The sequence below is a fragment of the Drosophila ananassae genome, chromosome 3L, assembly GCF_017639315.1.
Source record: "Drosophila ananassae strain 14024-0371.13 chromosome 3L, ASM1763931v2, whole genome shotgun sequence".
Taxonomy (NCBI): Eukaryota; Metazoa; Arthropoda; class Insecta; order Diptera; family Drosophilidae; genus Drosophila; species Drosophila ananassae.
The window spans coordinates 21500197-21519739 of NC_057929.1; the positions used below are offsets into that span (position 1 = coordinate 21500197).

At 42.0% G+C, this 19543-nt stretch overlaps 1 protein-coding gene across 3 annotated transcripts; it reads right to left on the reverse strand.

The window, feature by feature from the left end:
* Positions 1 to 5767: 5767 nt before the first annotated feature.
* LOC6504187 (BTB/POZ domain-containing adapter for CUL3-mediated RhoA degradation protein 3) lies at positions 5768 to 7422 on the reverse strand. 3 transcript variants are annotated; one of them, XM_014903694.3, is made up of 3 exons: positions 7103 to 7422; positions 6676 to 7022; positions 5768 to 6623 (listed from the first exon to the last, which is right to left on the reverse strand). In XM_014903694.3, the coding sequence occupies exons 1-3, from the start codon at positions 7111 to 7113 to the stop codon at positions 5899 to 5901; spliced, it is 1083 nt and encodes a 360-aa protein (XP_014759180.1). In that variant the 5' UTR covers positions 7114 to 7422; the 3' UTR covers positions 5768 to 5898. The 3 variants fall into 3 exon arrangements, with proteins under 3 accessions (XP_014759180.1, XP_001967405.2, XP_032311534.1); XM_001967369.4 differs by having other exon boundaries at positions 7222 to 7406; XM_032455643.2 differs by having other exon boundaries at positions 7199 to 7406.
* Positions 7423 to 19543: the final 12121 nt, after the last annotated feature.

Below are 19543 nucleotides of genomic sequence, written 5' to 3' on the forward strand. Positions count from 1 at the left end.
TTAATCAATCGCTGGACACTTGATCTTTCCCCTTATGTGGAAGGAATCCTTCATTATTCCGCTGCATAAAAAAGGGAAAAAATCCGACGCTGCAAATTATAGAGGCATCTCTAAATTTTCAGCAATTCCAAAGCTTTATGAAAAACTTATCACTCCACATTTGCAACACCTATGTGTACAATACACCTATGTGCTCAATAATATCTCCGTGACAGCATGGCATCATGAAGCGCCGCTCCACCACTACCAACTTATTAGAGCTAACATCTTTTGTTACGGATGGGTTGCGGAATGGCTTACAAACAGACGTCATTTACACATCTGGGGTGCCCCAAGGAAGCTATCTTGGACCCTTACTTTTTACACTGTTTAATAACGACTTGCCCCTTGCCTTAACTAATTCACTTGTACTTATGTACGCTGATGACGTTAAGCTATGCCTTCAGTATAAATTCACTAGCGCCCAGTCTAGACTTCAATCCGATTTGGATAAACTTCAAAATTGGTGTTTAGCAAATAACCTAAAGCCGAATGGATCGAAATGTAAACTCATGTCTTTTTACCGATCTAGTCCTCACCAGGCTAAGTACTTTCTCTATGGGAACGCCTTAAAACGATTAACTCAGGTTAACGATCTAGGTGTCCTATTAGATTTGAGACTTAAATTTACCGACCATATATCTACCATGGTTAATAAAGCTATGGGTGTGCTTGGTTTTATTAAAAGATGGTCAAAAGAATTTAATGACCCGTACATAACTAAAACGTTATATTCATCACTGGTCCGTTCGATTCTTGAGTATGGATCGTGTGTCTGGAGTCCTTAATATGGAGTACACCAAGATCACATTGAATCTGTACAAAAAACCCTTCCTTACTTTTGCGCTTAGGGGACTTAATTGGGATGCAAATCTTTACCTCCCCTCTTATCGTAGTAGACTTTTACTAATTAACTTACCATCATTAACATACCGTAAAACGATGCTGGGTGTCATGTTTCTATATAATCTTATTTATGGAAATATAGACAGCCAGTATTTACTAACACGCTTAAATTGTAACGTTCCTAGTAGAAGGACTAGAATCTTTTGTCCTCTACTCCTCAGCCATTGTAGTTCGACATATGCCCAACACGATCCGTTCAGGTTATTATGTTCGGACTACAATGGTCTCTACCACATCTTGTAACTTTGCTTTACTAACAATCTTAAATCGCTTATATTAACCGCCTTATCTGTGCAACACTCTTCCTCGTGATATCTTTCTCCAACTTTTCGCTTAACTATCTCGGATCTATTCCCGCGATTCGAGCCGTACGTCACGCGGCAGCGTCCCTCGGTCGGTTGGACGGGAGGTGGGCTGTACATATGCAGTGGAAATCGCGCATAAAAAAAAAAATTGTGTGCGTGGAGTCCCTACGCGCGAAAGAAGTGAAACTTCTTAGCGATATTCCAAAAAATGCATATTATTTCGTATAAAAGAAAAATAGCGGGAGGGAAAGGATAAAAATAAGGTGGAGTGACCAACACTTTCTTCAATTCACATTTTATAAATTTATTATAAAGCAAAGTCCAAGTTCTGCTTTCTTTCGTGCTCGGTATTCACGATAATATTGTGCTCTGTTCCCTCCTCTTAAAACACCGGCTGCACTGTCTTTTTCCGCTGTAAAATCAATTCAAAATCAAACCATTAAAATTTTTGCCAATCCAATTGATATTAATTTCAAGATGATATGATCCACAAGGTGCATCTGTTATGGACAATTGAAATATTCAAGAGAAACGTACCACCACATAACCTGGAATCCGCTGTGTTATGCGTATTTTCACTGTCACTCATTTTATTGTTTGTTTGAATCACTATTTGTGTTTTGATACTTGTTTGAATAAGAAAAAGAATTTTCGACACATAGGACGCTTGATGCACTCACGCATAGGCACTAATATTAGTCTAGGCAGCTGTTACGCGCTACGTGTATCGCCATAGCAGCGCATGCGCCTGGCGATACCTTACTCTCATTCACTCTCTCTCTCTCTCGCACTCTATCTTTCTCTTTTCCTCTTCTCCTTCCGAGTTGCGTTAAGCGTTCAACGCTATTCCCCCTCCACTGGAGCGTTAAACGTTTAACGCAACATTTTCCGGCGTCGTATAAGAAGTTTCACTTCAAAAATATGAAGTCATTTAAAAAATATGCTATTTTTTTTTAAACATGGTAAGAAAATTACTGCAAGATTTGATTGATAATTTCAAAAATATGGACAATAAAATATTAATTTTATCGAGAGTAGCGCTACTCAACCCGGTGACCAAAATAAAAACATTAAAAGAAAAAGAAGCTCTATTGTCTACATTCCATGATGACAATGAGGTTACACAGGCATCTCAAAAACATTCGCCAAGGTCAAAAGACATTATTATTGGAATGGTATGACTCGAGATATTACCGAATACATACGAACATTTCCAAAATGGTACAAATGGGCTACAAATCAAAAGTGACAAGAAAAATAAAAACTCCTTTAACAATAACTGACACGCCAATACATTCTTTCGACAGGGTTATAGTAGGCACCATTGGTCCACTACCCAGGTCTGAAAATGGAAATGAATAGGCAGTCACATTAATTTGTGATCTGACTAAATATCTAGTCGCGATTCCAATTCCAAACAAAAAAGCTAACACAGTAGCAAAGGCTATTTTTGAGAATTTTATTCATTAAAGTACGGTCCAACGGGAACGGACATGGGAACAGAATACAAAAATTCTGTAATAAATAATTTGTGCAAGTATTTACAAATAAATAACATAACATCAACTACCCACCACCACCAGACAGTTAGCACAGTCGAAAGAAGTCATAGTACTTTTAATGAATACATACGTTCATACATATTGGTTGATAAAACTGATTGGGCCGTATGGATCCAATATTTCGTTTACTGTTTCAACACAACCCCATCAATGGCACATGACTATTGTCCATATGAACTTGTTTTCGGTAAAACAAACAGTTCACTGAAACACAGACAACATAGAACCTTCATATAATATAGATGATTATGCTAAGGAAAGTATATATAAATTAGAATTAGCATATAAAAGAGCTAGAATTATGTTAGAAGAAAATAAGAGAAATAATAAGGAATAATATGATAAAAAAGGTAGGAGGCAAAGTCCTACTTAAGAATGTAACAGAACATAGGTTAGATCCAACTTATTTATGATAGGACCCTATACAGTAGAAAAGTTTGAAGATAACGATAAAATAATAATTAGGGACACTAAAAACAAAAAAAACTCTGCTACATTCAGCTACATAGGCAGCTTAGATTATGCCCACGGAAAATATTCGTATAGCCAGCGACAATAAGACACAAAGACAAAGTCAGCCAGCACATAAGTGGCTGGTATATTCCCACGGAAAAAACTGTAGGGTCAGCAACAGGAAATAAAAACAAATACAAACAAAAAAAAAATTTGGTTCGACCGCGGGTTTTATACGGTGTTTAAAAACTGCAGTCGAAATAGCTGAAGTCACAATATTCTTGCTTTTCGCTGCTTAGACTGCTGGCGACTTCTTAAAATCCGCAGTTGCTTTTGCTTCTGAAAAACGCATAAAATGTAAAAATCAAAAAGCGACCAAAATCAAAAATCAGCAACAGCCCCCGCTCTTCGTTTTCTTGCTTTCTGCCTTTCTGTTGCTTTTGATCATGAGCATAAGTCAAAGCTGCCGCTTTTGTCGACTTCCAAAAATGTTCGGAAGTCGCTGTCGCGAATCTTTCGACTTTTTGCTACTTTTGATTTTGGTAGCTGGTTCTTTCGGTCAGCAGCGCCCATGAACCAAAAATAAAAAAAAATCATAACAAGAAAAAGTACGAAAAGTAAACAAATCGTGTAAAAAAAAATAAGTTTACCAATGTGTTCGCCTAGCTCGCCTTGTTTGCAGAAATATGCAGATGTGCTAAAAATCGTAAAAATTCTAACACCGCCACGACTTTTTCAGGGTCAGTTTTGCACTACAAAAATTTGTTTTCGCTCGTGTGCTTGTTGTTCTGTTGCTTTGTCCTTCGTCTTTTGAGTTTGTTTTTATTAATAGTTTTTTATTCATTAATAGTTTAATAGTTTTAATTTTTTTTTTATTCCCTTGCTTTAAACCTCAATAGGTTCTTAGTATTATTAGTTAGGTTATTAGTGTGATATCTCACGTTTATATGTTTTTAATGCATTGCAATGCATCGTAACTTACGCTACAGCGTAAGTCAAAATTAGCAAGGCAGAAAGCGAGAAATAGAAAAGCGGCGGCTGCTGCTGATTTTTGATGTTGGTCGCTTTTTGATTTATACATTTGCTTCGACTTCAGCATTTTTCAGAAGCAAAATCATATGAAATGAAACTTACAACCGTTTTTCAAACACTGGTTTTATATTACCGTCTGGGCAGGGCAAAGTTATGAAGAACAAAATTAAATAAAATATAAGACCGAAAAAATAAATCCAGTTTACTTTAAATTGGTGTAAAATAACTAATTTGTATTTTAAATTAATTTATTTGTATACTTTTGTATTTTTATACCCTTGCAGATGGTATTATAATTTTGGTCAAAAGTGTGCCAAAAGTATAAAGTATATATATTCTTGATCAGGATCACCTCTTGAGTCGATACAAGCAGGTCCGTCTATCTGTCTGTCTTGATCGGAAATGCCATAACTTTGTTTTTAAAATTAGATGGTTGGGACTTTCTACTCATGTTATATTTGGCCAACATATCTTATCTACAAAATAATAATTCATAAGGATCGGCCGACTATATCCTATATCTTTCAAAGAACGATCGGAATTGGCACCAATAAACTTTGGTGTTTTTGAGCTAGAATGATGGGACTTTCTACAGATTCCACTTTGGGCAATATAATCCCATCTGTCAAATTTCAGAAGGATTGGCCGACTATATCCTACAGACACCATATAACTAAACGTATATGGGTATATCAACTTCGGCTCCGCCCGAAGTTATCTTTCCATTCTTGTTTTTTTTTCGTACATCAGATTTAGTGTAAAACTTAGCTGCTGCCAAGTTAAATTTTTTTTATTAATCCTTTTATCGCTTAGGCTTACAAACACAATTTTGTTGCAAAATAAAACACTTTGAATTTTTATTTTTTTTGTTCTTAAGTTCTTCAACAAAAAATATTATCTTCTTGCAAATTTGGATAGAGTGCGGTGTAATTTTTAAAATTAGAATCCTATCATTTCCTATATTCTATTCTTTTTTGGGTGTAGGTAAATGTTGGTTGGGCGCCGATTAGATGAATATATCAATTTAATTAATATATCACTGTTCCAGTTGCCGAGCTGCTCTTAGTAGTGTTCCTCTGCTACCCTGTACGATGATTACGTTGCGGAGTTTACTGTCTCCGTTTGCGCTGGACTAATGACTCAGCCGGCAAATAAAAGATAGATAATTATGACGGCGATTGCCGGAGTTAAATCTTTATTGAGCAGTGCGCTCTTAATTCCTTGAGATGCAGACTTAAACTGAAACTTTTTAAATCTAAGCTGTGGTCGGTGGCCCGACCGCGCATAACCAGAATGTGCTGACCATGCACTTCATGCATATTATACCACATCGGGAACCCAACGGCTGAAGGCCCGTCCCCTAAAAGCGGCTACGCTGTCTCACCATAAGGCTGGACTTGTAAATAACCGGAAAACTCAAGATTTTTAGTCACATAAATATATGTATTGTATTTTTTATGTATATTCATATTTTTTTAAAATTTTAGTGTATTGTACAGTTTACTATACAGATCTTGTTATATAATGTAACATTTATAAATTAAACCGTAAAATTACCGATACTATAATGCGACCTTTACAGCAATAATTTTTTATAAAATTTAAGCTGGGTTGCTGCGCTTGTTAATTCGTAATCGAGCCAGACCAGTTCGCTCTTCTTCTTCGTCACTTGTATATTGCTGCAGGCTTGTGCCACTGACACTACCCACGCGAGCTGAAGATGTAGCCTGCATAAGTTCTTGGTCAGGAGCATTTCGATTTTCATAGAGCAATACTTGAAGTGTTTCTTCGTATATACGAGCTTCGGGGAATTCTACCTTGGTATGCTTTCGATCAGTAGCATAAACTATTGAAGTACAACATACTTCTGCAACTTTTTTAGCGTGCCCGTAAAAGGACCAGCAACATATTTCGCTTGGACCAATCACATCTTTAATAAACAGAATGCGCTCATTGAACCGCAGGGATAGCTTATCAAAGAGCTCAATATTTTTAAGCAAGTTGTCATCTGATGTACTTGTGTATGAATATTTATTGTTTTGGCGCTGTACTACCAGAATGACCGCTGGCTTTGACGACCCACTTATTAAAAGCTGCTCCTCTTTTTGTGAAGTTATCAAAGGTATACGACAAATAGGTTTTGGTTCTTGGTATGCATATAATGCCCGTTCGCACGACAAAGCCAACTCTGTAATACAATAATATTTTGCTTCGGCATGTAGTTCGGCTATTTCTTTGTTGGTTTCGGGTAGTGGTACGGTGCTGTCACGTAAAAAGTTAAGTATAATTCCGAAATGGTTTCCACAACGATCGATTAAAATCCAACCTAGAAATGTCATTGTATTACATTGAGTTAAATTATTACATTGGTTAAATACCTTCTGAATCAGTCAACACTTCCATTCGACCGCTAAACATTGCGCTCAGCATTGTATCATTATGTTTGGTCAATGTGCCAACAGTCGTATAATACAAACTACCACCAACATTTAATTTAACATACTGAGAGGAATGACCTTTCAACAATAATTTCTGATCACCTGACATAATTTGCGGTTTTTCATGAAGATGCAAATGTTTACAATTTGATTCAGATTGTAAAAGAACCAAATCATCAACACAACTCAATACTGCTTTTCCACCACCAGTTGTGTCAACGCCCTTTTTCTTAGACGATTTTAAAGCAATTTCATTATCGTTGCTCATATCGGCTGCATAGTCCACTCTAATAAAACCAATTAAAAAAGTGTATAATTATTTAAAAAAGATTATATTAAATTGTTTTTTTTTTGGGTTTTAAGTTACCGCGACTTCATTGAGTCGAGGGATTATTTGGCCGCCCTTAGTGCAAGGAAAACGCCAATCTTAAGTTTGTATGGGATTATACAAATGGGTTAATACAAATTTTATCGAGAAAGTTGTACTTATGTTGTACTGGTCGATGTTTTTCAGTCTTAGGAACTCGTGTATGTCATTATATTTTAAAAGTGTTGGAAAGTTTCGTCTGGTAGCATTGTATGTGGGAAGCGTTATCGATAGTATTGCATGATTCACATCTTTTGTTGTTTCAGTTTTGCAAGGGTTGCGTTTTCGAAGCAGTTTCCACTAAAAATTCGATTTAATACTCTGATGTTTTTTGGTTCTAGGTTACATGATGTCTGGGAAAACCATGGCTTATATTAAATTATTTAATTTAAAAGTAAGAGGTGTTATGGAAATCTAATTACACAAATTAAAAATGATGGTCTAAAGTGACCAAAATATATAAAAAATATATTGACAACTTGTTAAAAATTATCCAGTAATAAACGTTGTACTCAGACCCATATACTGTAAATAGTTGAAAAACAGTTTTTGACATGGATTTGTCATGGCCACCAAGTACTCGGATGGAAAAAAATACCAGAAATGTACTTGGGGATGCGAAAAGTCTAAAGCAATTAATCTTTCATCCCTTTTGGCAGGGAGTGTAAGACTTGCAAGACATTTTTAGTTTTTTAGTAATATGCTTTAGAATTTAAAAACCGTGTAAAAACTTGCCTAAGTCAATTTGGTGTGGTACTCACACCTAAGCTGGAAATCATCGATCTATTTGAATGAGTTGGGATAGAAATTCAGTGGGAGTCAATTTATAAAAATAAATGTTTAATAAAACAGGCCGAAAATTTCCAACTTTTTTTTCCTCCACGCACAATTTTACCTGCTCCATAACCTTTAACCGCGGTGCACCTAAGAGAAGAAATCGATAAAATTTTCCCATATATTGAATTATGTAGGCCGTGTAATGGCGATGACCATCATTGTTTTTAGAACATATCATTTTTGAAATGTACATATCTCATATTTTCAAAAATGGCTATCTAAAACAGTTTCTATGTTCAAAACGAATCTATTGCAGGTTCAGCTTGTTTACTAAAACTTTACCGAAATTGTGGAAAATATGAGATTAAAAACTCAAATTTAATTGACGAAAATCTTGTTTAACCACCTATAATAAATTCAATAAAATTATTTCGAGTTTTCCCTTAAATCCAAAATTAAAATATGGTATGATCTACTGATTTCAATAAGAAAATAAAATTCGTTTGGGGAAAAATCACAGAAGACCAAAAATTAATGTAGAAAATCTGAGATTTGAACTTTGGATGAGTATTCTACAGATATGCTGCTAGATACCATTTTTTAATTTTAGTTGGTACACATACATTTCAAAAATTATATTTACTGTGGGTGATAGAACCTATGTTTGTTCTGAACTTTGGTTCAGGGGAGCTTAAAGGTTATGGAGCAGGTGAATTTGTGCGTGTAGATTTTTTGCTGTTGGCCTGTGTAATAGCTTTATTCCCAAAAGTATTAACAAGAGAGGACAGCCGTTTTGATAACAGAAAATGCATTTAAAATATATGTTCCCAACCTTGTCAATTATTAAATTGTAATTCAAATCAATTTATCAACAAGCACAGCGGATTAACAGTAGAACCGTAGTACGTCAACTTGAAAAAATTCGTCCACACTGTGAAAGAATAAACTATTTTGTTCGTCAAAAATTTTAGTTTATCTGAATACTAGGCTTTATCCGTCTTTATACTTTTTGGTACATTTTTAAGCCTAGCCTAGTGAGTATGTGAGTCCGCTACCAAGTATTCAGATCGCACAAAAAATACTAGAAATTGCGTTGACGCCTCCCCGGCCTGTTGAATGTTCTACCGGTCCTTAGCAAAAAGATTAAAAATTTTAGTCTTTGAAAAAAATTGATGGCGACAGTTTGCCTCTAGCTCTCTCCCATAGATGGGAAATAGTTGTTGCTGAGGTAAGTTCCATAGATGTGCAACGAGTATGATTAATCAAACTCTAAAAGAATGGTGAAAATTCGATCAATTTAACTCAGTTTACTCGGCAGAAATATGATCATAAGTGATGCATACCGGGATCAAAAATTCAGGGAAGAATTATGTTCGATGAGTTGGTCAACATTCTGGTCGTGGTTTTTTTGTGCGCTTGCGTTTTTATACCCATGCGGAAAGTATTATAATTTTGGTCAAAAGTGTGCAACGCAGTGAAGGAGATATCTCCGAATCTATAAAATATATATATATTCTTGATCATTATCACCTCCTGAGTTGATATAAGCATTTCGGTCTGTCTGTTTCTACGCAAACTAGTCTCTCAGTTTTAAAGCCATTGAGTTAAAACTTTGCACATATTAAAAAATATTAAAAATTTGGCCAAAACGGCCCAACACGAAAAATAATATTTACATTACAAACATTTTTTTTTTCTCGTAATTTCTAGAAAATACAAAATTTTTAATGCTTCGTGTTTTATCGTGTTTTCAAAGGTCGGCACGAAAACGCACGCACGCGTGTTAAATTTTAATTTTCAACACGAACACGCATGGCCACGCGTACGCACGCGTGCCACGACGAAAATACGAGCCCATGCCCACCTCTAGTTCAAACCACGATTCGCGGATGCCGTTGCAATGCTCTTGGAACGGTACAAAAGAAAGCTTTTTATATTGCATTGTCAAGTGGATCTATTTTCAAAACCCCAAACGAAAAAAACCCCACCTTAGCCCAGGCCAGCCGGTCCAATCCCAATCTCCGCCAAACCATTTCGGCCGCAAAGCCATGCTGTGCATTTTCTGGGTGTTCGTCCGTAGAGCGTTATGCGGCAACTACGTCAAACTTGAACTCGCGGGAGTAGCGGTAGGTCCCGGAGTCGTAGTCAAAGACCGTAAATAGTCTGACTAAATTTACCTGGATTCTGCAAGGGACTGCTCTGGTTGACCAGGGGCTTCCTGTGATCAGGCTGGAGTTGATGTGGGGTGCTTGAAGTCCTGGGCTGGTTTTCCTCAAGTACCGGTGGTATGGTGGTTCGGCTGATTCCTTATCGGCCGGTCCTTCTGGCGGTCCGTTTCACGGGAGCAACACTCGAAGTAGGTTAGGTAACGCGGGGTCTACTGATGGTCCGTTTCACGGGAGCAACACTTGAAATAGACTGGTATGCCGCGGGATCTCATCGTGGTCCGTTTCATGGGAGCAACACTCGAAGTGGTTAGGTAATACGGGGTCTACTTGTGGTCCGTTTCACGGGAGCAACACTTGAAGTAGACTGGTATGCCGCGGATTCTACTTGTGATCCGTTTACACTGGAGCCACGCGAAGTAGATAGTTTTTAGAGAGTCCTACTTTGTGAATCGTTTTACACAGGATCACATGAAGTAGGTCAATTTTAAGTGCCGTAGTTTCAGCACTGAGTAACGAGACTATTGACTCTGATCTCGCAACTGTCTTTATTTCAGAAGAACAACTCTTATATAAGATGCTAAATTATACATCATTAAATCTAAGAAAGGTCAATGTTATTGACGTGCTAAAACTAAGGTTAATGCCAGGGTCACCCACCTCTGAATCTGCTGATTCAGATTGATTGTTCATGTACTGCTTTCCACACGCATTTCGGCTTCGCTGTACATGTACTGCTTTTCACACACATTTCGGCTTTGCTGGCTTGTGTTTGCTTGCTTCGGTTAGTCGGTCATTCTTCCCGCTGATAATGCTGAATCTGCTTCCGGTGCCATCGACTGGTGCCGGGTTAGTAGGTTGGATATTGGCTTATGCTTATCGTTACATTATTAATAGGCTAGTGGGTCTGATGCTTGTATATAGTGACCTGCTGATGCATCTTGATTGGGTAGTAGGTCTTGGCACTAGGTGCCAACACTGGGATCAGGCCGGAATCGTTTGGTATGAGCTCCTAAAACCGGGTGAAGTCGTTGATGGCGAACGCTACCATCAACAATTGGAAGAATTGAACGATTCTCTGCTCCAAAAACGCCCAGAATACGCAAAAAGGCAGCACAATGCAATTTTTCTGGACGACAACGCGCCATCACACCAGGCAAGAGGCACCAAGGAATTGGTGTTTGGCTGGGTGTCCTTACCCCATGCAGCTTATTCACCTCACTTGGCTCCATCAGATTACCATTTGTTCGCCAGTTTGGGACACGGATTAGCCAACCAGCGCTTCGATTCTTATGAAGACCTTAAGGATTGTCTAGAAGACTGGTTTGGGTCCAAGGAAAAGGTATTCTTCTGGCGAGGAATTCATAAATTGCCCCAAAGATGGGCAACATGTGTGGCTTCTGAAGGGGCACACTATGAAGATTAAAATTGTCACCATTTTTTTTAATAAATCTCCAAAGTTGTAAAAAAAACGTAGTTTCATATGCATAGACCTGGTATTGGTCTGCTAACACGGATTAGGTGCCGGCCACGGCGAAAGGGCATTCCCAGTGAGCCAAGGATATCGACGATCCATGGCGCCCACAGAAGAAAAGCAGCGACAACGAGGAGAAGATCGACGACGACAGGAGCAGCGACGACGACAGGAACAGCGACGACGACAGGTGCAGCGACGACGACGGGAGCAGCGACGACGACAGGAGCAGCGACGACGACAGGAGCAGCGACGACGACAGGAGTAGCGACGACGACGGGAGTAGCGACGACGACGGGAGCAGCGTCAGCGGCAGGAGAGGAGCAGCATAGGCCCCGAAACTGGAGCACGTGAGTCCAAACGGAGGCAACCGTGAGCCGAACCGGGCGCAAGTTTTCGGGGGGCGTGTGTATTGGCTGGTGCCGGGTTAGTACCCGGACCGGTGACCGGAGAACGAAGGGAGGACGAGCGGACGATCGGTTGAGCCGAGCAGCCGGTGAAGTTCAACATTTGTAACAATTATAAAAATAAAGGAAATATTTGTGACAAGAAGCATTCTGTGTTATTTCTGGGCTCCGGCAATCACGTCGATTCTATAAATTCTGTGGAACGATCCATAAACTCTGTTAGCTAGCCACGGCATTTGTTGCGAGCACCAACCAGCAAAAACAGTTCGTTGCAATACATTTTAGAAATAAAAATTCGATTGCTAATTTTCTAGGAATTGATAATATTATTTTATTTCATTTCAGATTCGAATTTTACTTAATGAAGCTCAAATCATATATTTAAACATTTTTAATATGGAGAAACCATTTTCAAAATTGGAGAATAATCAAAGCCAACAGTCCGAGTTATTTCAGTATAATTTTTTGTTTGCGTTAAGAAATAAAATTAAAATCATATTAAAAAACTGTATATCTGATCAAGAGACTAGAATTCAGACATTTGCTAACAGTATCTTGTCAAAAGACCTATGTTTATTAAAACTATTCATTTATGGTACAAACAATTCTTTTAATCCAAAAAATGTATATATGTTGAGCCCGGAAAATTTTAAAACCAAACTTAAATTGTTATTTGATTTTGATCAAAATTTACAAAAATTTATGGCATTAAATATTTTTTTCAAAATGGAATCAAGAGAATCTTTTAAGCTCAAAGATACTTATAAAGAAATTTTTCTAGATTTTAAATTAAAAATGGAATGTGAGTAATGCTTTTATATTGGATTGTACATATTGAAAACCGTCATTATCCAAAAAACGCTTATGCATAACAAAAGCCTGTAAAATAATTATTATAATTGATAGTGATTTTGAGTTTCGAGTACATATTATGAGTTTTATGTTAATGAGAATTTAAAAATACAAAAATAAATAAAACAAGAAAGGAAAGCTAACTTCGGGCGGAGCCGAAGTTTATATACCCTTGCAGTTGAGTTGCAGTCCGCTAGGTGGCGCCACGCATCTTATATTATTAGATATATAGCGGATCGTATATAGTCGGCCGATCCTTATGAAATTTGGCATATCGAATTATTTTGCCAAAAGAGGAATCCATTGAAACTCCCATGCTTCTAACTTGAAAAACAACGAAGTTATAGCATTTCCGATCAATCAGTTATATGACAGCTATAGGATATAGTTGGCCGATCCTTATGAAATTTTGTACACAAGATATTTCGGTCAAATATAACATGTGTGGAAAGTCTCAACCCTCCAACTTAAAAAACACCAAAGTTATGGCATTTTCGATCAATCAGTTATATGGCAGCTATAGGATATAGACCGATCCCGGCCGTTCCGACTTATATACTGCCTGCAAAGGAAAGAAGGGTGTGTGCAAAGTTTCAACTCGATAGCTTTAAAACTGAGAGACTAGTTTGCGTAGAAACAGACAGACGGACAGAAGGACCGACGGACAGACGGACATGCTTATATCGACTCAGGAGGTGATCCTGATCAAGAATATATATACTTAATAGGGTCGGAGATGTCTCCTTCACTGCGTTGCGACAACCCGGAGCGACAACCCGGAGCGACAACCCGGAGCGGGGATCGGGGATCGATGGGAGGACGAGCGGTTGGTCAGCTGAGCCATTCACCCTTTTTGTAAACTTAGCATAATAAAGGGGATTTGTTTTAAATGAAGCATACCGTGGTATTTCTGGGATCGGGCAAATCACGTCGAATCTATAAATTCGATGGAACGTACCCCAAACTCTGTGAGCTAGTCGCGGCATTTGTTGTGAACAAAATATAGCAAAAACAGGATTAACACAGCTTTAAGATAGGGAAGGAGAATTGGATTTACGCGCTTCGCAAAGAGGAGTTGTGCGAAGTGTGCAGAGAGCTCCGTCTCCCAGCGGATGGAACCGTTGAGATCATGAGGGCACTTATTGCAAGGTGGGTCGACGAGACGAAGGACGACGAAGTGATGGCGGTCACGCGTGGATTCGAGGAGAAATACGCGCAGAGGTCCACGCCGAGGCAGAGAGCGGTGAGCGAATCGGAAAAGCTCATTCAAAGTCTGGCAGTGCCAGAAATGAAGAGCATAAGGAGCATGGAGCCACAAGTGCGGAAGCCAGTCCCGTTACAGGTGGACTATGCGAAAGTGGCGAAACAAGTCCGAGAGTGGTCGTTCCGATTCGACGGAACAGGAGATTCTCTCGAGTTCGTGGACCGAGTAGCATGGTCTTCCAAAACATACGGGATGGAAATAAACACAATCCCGCGGGCGATGCCAGAACTACTCCAGGGCAGAGCGCAAAAGTGGTTCTTAATGAACGATGAGGAGTGGCCCACATGGCAGGAGTTCAGAAGGAGCCTTTTTCCTGCCAAAAGGATACTTTGAAAAACTGGCAGATCGAACCTGGATCGAACCTGAGCGGAAACAGCAACGAGGAGAGCCGTTTAAAGAATACATGGTGGACCTTCAGACGCTAATAAATCCTTTAGGAAAGTCCACAAAGGAGGTCATTGAAAGGCTAGTGGAGAACTGCATGCCGCGCATGAAAATGTTCATGATGCCATACGCATGCGCATCGATCGAGGAGGTGATGGGTATGGCCGAGGAATTCGAGGAGCTGGCTTTGGAAGAAGAGGTTTTTAATCGGCAAGCCGCCATGGCAGACAGAGGGTGGCCAAAAGAAGAACGGAACTAGAAGCCACCGGAGCAACAGAGCCCCCCAGGACAGGGGTGGGGGCAGAGATGGCAGCTGGAGGAGCAATGCCAAATGCCACTGTGACAGCAGCCGAGCCAGCAATGGACAGGTCCAAGGCAACAGTAGCCGAGTCAACGATGGGCAGCAACCCAAAGCCAAAGGCAGCCGAACTTGCAGTGGGCACGCCTAGACAGGGACAGATAGAAAACCCAGCGCAGGCGTGCAACAGATGCGGAGGCATGGGCCAGTGGGTGCGGGAACCCCAGAATTTTGTTCTGCAGGATGTGCGGCGCAGTAGGAGTGAGAAGCACAGAGTGCTGCCAAAGAGCGGGAAACGTTCAGCGATATCAGTCGTAGAGAGGAAGGCAGAGATCGTGAGGTGCTGGCTCTCAGAATTAGTTGGAGGATTAACAGGAGAAGATCAGCAGTTGGCGGCAGTCATCAAGGTCGGAGATGCAGAAGTGAGGGCCATGATAGACACCGGGGCAACGGCTAGCTTCATTTCAGAAGAAGTAGCAGAGAACCCGGGAACCGCCGGAGAACGGAAAGCAACAAGGAGACGAGTAAAGTTGGCCAACGGGAGCCACACAGTGACTCAAATGGTACTGCTTACAACTGTAAGCTTTGGCAACAAGGAAAAGGATTGGTTGGGATTTCCTCGCAGAATTCGGCACAACAATAAATTGCGCAGGCCACCAAGTCACGATCCCGAAAAGAGAAAGATGGAGCGGATGCTTGGAGGAAAAGCTGTCCATAGCCATAACTGGACCCTCGGAAGAATGGGAGCGCGAGCGGGACAAACAGTTCATCGACGAAGAGCTGGCGGTGTTCACAAACCAAAAGGGTTGTTCAAACATAACCCAGCATAAAATCACGATGAAGGACGACATCCCAGTTAAACAAAGATATTACCCAAAAAACCCCAAAATACAGGGGGAAATCAACGAAAAAGTGGAAGAGCTGCTGGAGAAGGATTGTATCGAGCCGTCCTATAGCGCCTACAGCTCACCCATTGTCATGGTGAGGAAAAAGACGGGTCAGTGGAGGATGTGCGTGGACTTACGGCAGATCAACGCAAAATCAGTTAAAGATGCGTACCCTATGCCAAGGATAAACTTCATATTGGAGCAATTGAGGGAGGCAAAATTTTTCAGCAGCCTCGACCTTAAGGATGGCTATTGGCAAATCCCACTTGAGGAAGAGAGCAGGAAATACACGGCCTTTACTGTACCAGGGAAAGGTCTGTACCAGTGGAAGGTGATGCCGTTCGGATTACACTCGGCCTCTGCAACATTTCAAAGGGCCTTAGACCAGGTCATAGGCCAGGACATGGTTCCGCACACATTTGCGTACCAGGATGACATCATCGTGATCGGACGCACGAAGGAGGAGCATATGGCAAATTTGAAGGAAGTGTTCCGAAGACTGAAGGCGGCAAACTTAAGACAAAACACAGACAAGTGTCATTTCTTCAGGGAAGAGCTGTTATGGATCCCGGTATGGTATGGTATGGATCCCCAAGAGGCGTTTGAGAAGTTAAAGTAGCGTTTAGCATAGGATCCAGTGCTGGCATGCCCCGATTTCACGAAGAAGTTTGTGCTGCAAACAGATGCCAGCGACTACGGCGTGGGTGCAGTGCTGACGCAGGACACGGATGAGGGCGAGCGAGTGGTCGCTTACGCCAGCCGAACGCTAATAGGCGCGGAGAAGAATTACTTGGCAACGGAGAAAGAGTGCCTGGCAATAATATGGGCAATTCGGCAGATGAGACCATACCTGGAGGGGTACCAGTTCGACGTGATCACGGATTACATGGCGCTGAAATGGTTGAACAATATAGAAAGCCCACTCGGAAGGATCGCGAGATGGGTCTTCAAGTTGCAACAGTACGATTACGTTATCAGCTACAGGAAAGGCAAGCTGAATGTAGTCGCGGATGCACTTTCCCGCCAACCGATAGTGGAGAAGCTGAGGAGTCCCACAGCAATCGAATGGAATCGAACGGAATGCATTTGGATAGGCTTGCTGAAGAAGAAGATAAAGGAAAACCCACAGAAATATCCGGAATACGTTGAGGAGGCAGGCCTGGTTTACCGACATTTTCCACATAGAGCCGGAAGCGAGGAAGTCTAGGCGGAAGAAAAACAATCGCGAAAGTAGCAGCAAGGTACTTCTGGCCAGGAATGCAAAGGGACTTAAGGAACTATGTCAGGAAGTGCGAGACATGCATGCGGTATAAACCGAGCCAGATGCAGGCCGCAGGGAAAATGCTGACACAGATCCCAGAGGAGCCGTGAGCGACGGTATGCGCGGACTTCGTGGGACCGTTGCCGAGGTCCAAGCATGGAAACACCATGCTATTGGTGATGATCGATCGGTTTTCAAAATGGACAGAAATGGTCCCAATGCGGAAAGCCACAACGGAGACGCTGCATAAGGCAATCCGCGAGAGGATCATCGCTAGATACGGGGTGCCAAAGGTGATGGTGACAGACAATGGTGTCCAGTTCACCAGTAGGAGCTTCAAGAAATTTCTTGAGGAGCTCGGAGTGCGTCATCAGTTTACAGCACCATACACGCCGCAGGAAAACCCTACAGAAAGGGCAAACACGACGGTGAAGTCGATGATCGCCCAGTTTGCAGGCAAGGACCAAAGAACATGGGACGAGCACTGGCCAGAATTAATGCTGGCGGTGAACTCGAGCGTGTCAGATTCCACCGGATACTCACCATGCTTCATCACCCAAGGCAGAGAGCCAAGAATGCCGAAAGCGATATTCGACAAAGGGGCATTGGGGACAGGAGAAGCACAAGCCACCCCCTCAGAAAATGCAGCAAAATTACAGGAAGTGTTTGAGCTGGTGCGGAGAAACATGGAGAAACAGCAAGCTCGACACTACAATCTGAGGAGGCGGGAGTGGAACCCGAAGATCGGCGACACAGTGTGGGCAAAAGAGCACCATTTGTCCAAAGCGGCCGAAGGTTTCGCGGCGAAACTAGCGCCGAGATACGACGAGCCATACATAGTGACAAATTTCATTTCGCCGGTGTTCGCCGTGCTACGTCACGGGAGCACGAAAAAAGAGAAGAGAGCCCACGTAAGTGAGCTAAAAGCCCAGGTGGAGGAATCGGCACCGCAAGCGTAGGGAAGAAGAAACAGGACAATATCACCAATAAGGGCAACAATAAGGAAAAAAAAATGCAGAACACATTCACAACCACGGAACTCCGGTGGTCCATAAAACAGTCGCCACACTGCCAGAACTATTATACACGAACAAACGGAGAAAGGAGGAGACCCACAACGGGAGCATAGAGAGGAACAAAAGAACCGTAAGAACGGATATATTCCCAGCGGCAATCATATAAAAAGGCAGCGATGGACACCGGCCGGCCTTTCTTTTTTTCGTTTCAAAACCAAGACGATATGGACGCGCACTCAGCACAAGCATCGCCGGTGGTCTCCTCGGATGGGAGTGACCTGGAGTTACTGGACATGCCAGGTTGGGATGTCAAAAATGAAAATACAAAAAAAATATGAAATAAATAGAAATAGATAAAACAATTGGGAAAAAATGAGAGGCACATTCCTTTAACATGCACGAAAAAAAATATATATACATCATAGACAACGGCAACGGCAGGGGGGGGGAACTAGCAAGTCAGCACGGCAGCGTGGGCCAGCGCTGCTGTGTTTAGAAAGAACGGAAAAGGACAAATGCAGCGGGGGCAAGAGGAACCAGCACGGCGTCGCGCACGACGAAGGAGGAGGAGGAATCACCGTTGAACGTAACGGTCCCTGGAGGGCCTCCGCGGCCGCGCTCGAAGGTGATAGGAGAGAGCGGGGAAAGCGGGGAACGAAGCAGCCGTGACTGGGCAGCTGTGTTTAGAAGAATGAAAAAACACAGAAATGAATTTTGGGAATGCCCAAAGAGGGGAGGGGGGAGCGCGAGGATATCTGGACGATTGACCTGCACAATAACAATACGGATCGGAAGACCAAGCGGGGCAAACAGGGGGGCCAAGTAAAGAAAGCCCGCCGATAAAAATGCGGCGGGAATTGGAGAAAGGTAACGGAGAAAGTAGATGAGCGAAGGATTAACGGCAGGAAGTAGATTTGCAAGGATTAACGGGCGCCTCTGGCACTATATAAGGAGGGCCCCTGGAGCAAATCGTGACCGAGTCTTCTAGGGAAGCTGAAGGAGTTGAGTGGAAGACCCCCCGTGGGTAAGTCTGATATTCAAGCGGGAAAGTTTCCTTGCAGGAATTAGAAGTATAAGCTGAAGGACCCCCCGTGGGTAAGTCCGGCGGCGGTACGCGGTTCGTCAAGCAATAGAAGTGAGGAGCAAGTGGGAACAGGATCAAGGATCCGCGGCGGAACCGAAGCCCAAGGGTAAATCGAGTCGGGCTAGGTTATTCCCGGACACGGCAGGTATCCTGGCGATAGCGACGGATTGGCCTGGCGTACGCCTTGTCGGTTCCTGATCAATAAGACCAGGTGTGATCCTGTGAAGCAAGGGATAGCCAGCTCGGGAACTCAAGCCCAACAGTGAAACCAAGCAGGGACACCCCGGGAGAGTCATTAGTATTCTGATCCAGGCGCTGGGGCGTATGCACAGCGTATCACCTGAAGTTAAAGGAGACGCGACGCCAAAACCTCTGGCCTGCCATAGATCCTGCACGCAGGTGTTTGAAGGCGAGAGGTAGGTCCTTCGTGCCCTGATCCGGCCGCTAAGCAGCGAAAAGCATATCCTGCCCGGCGTATGCCTGGGAGGTGAGCCAATCGGTCTGTTTACACGGATTAGGTGCCGGCCACGGCGAAAGGGCATTCCCGGCGAGCCAACGATACCCAAGGTCCT

What these genes read in the sequence shown, in the direction of transcription:
- LOC6504187 (XM_014903694.3), bottom strand. An exon ending in AGTGTTGACTGATTCAGAAG is followed by an intron (nt 6,624 to 6,675) that starts GTATTTAACCAA and finishes TGACATTTCTAG; the next exon opens with GTTGGATTTTAATCGATCGT.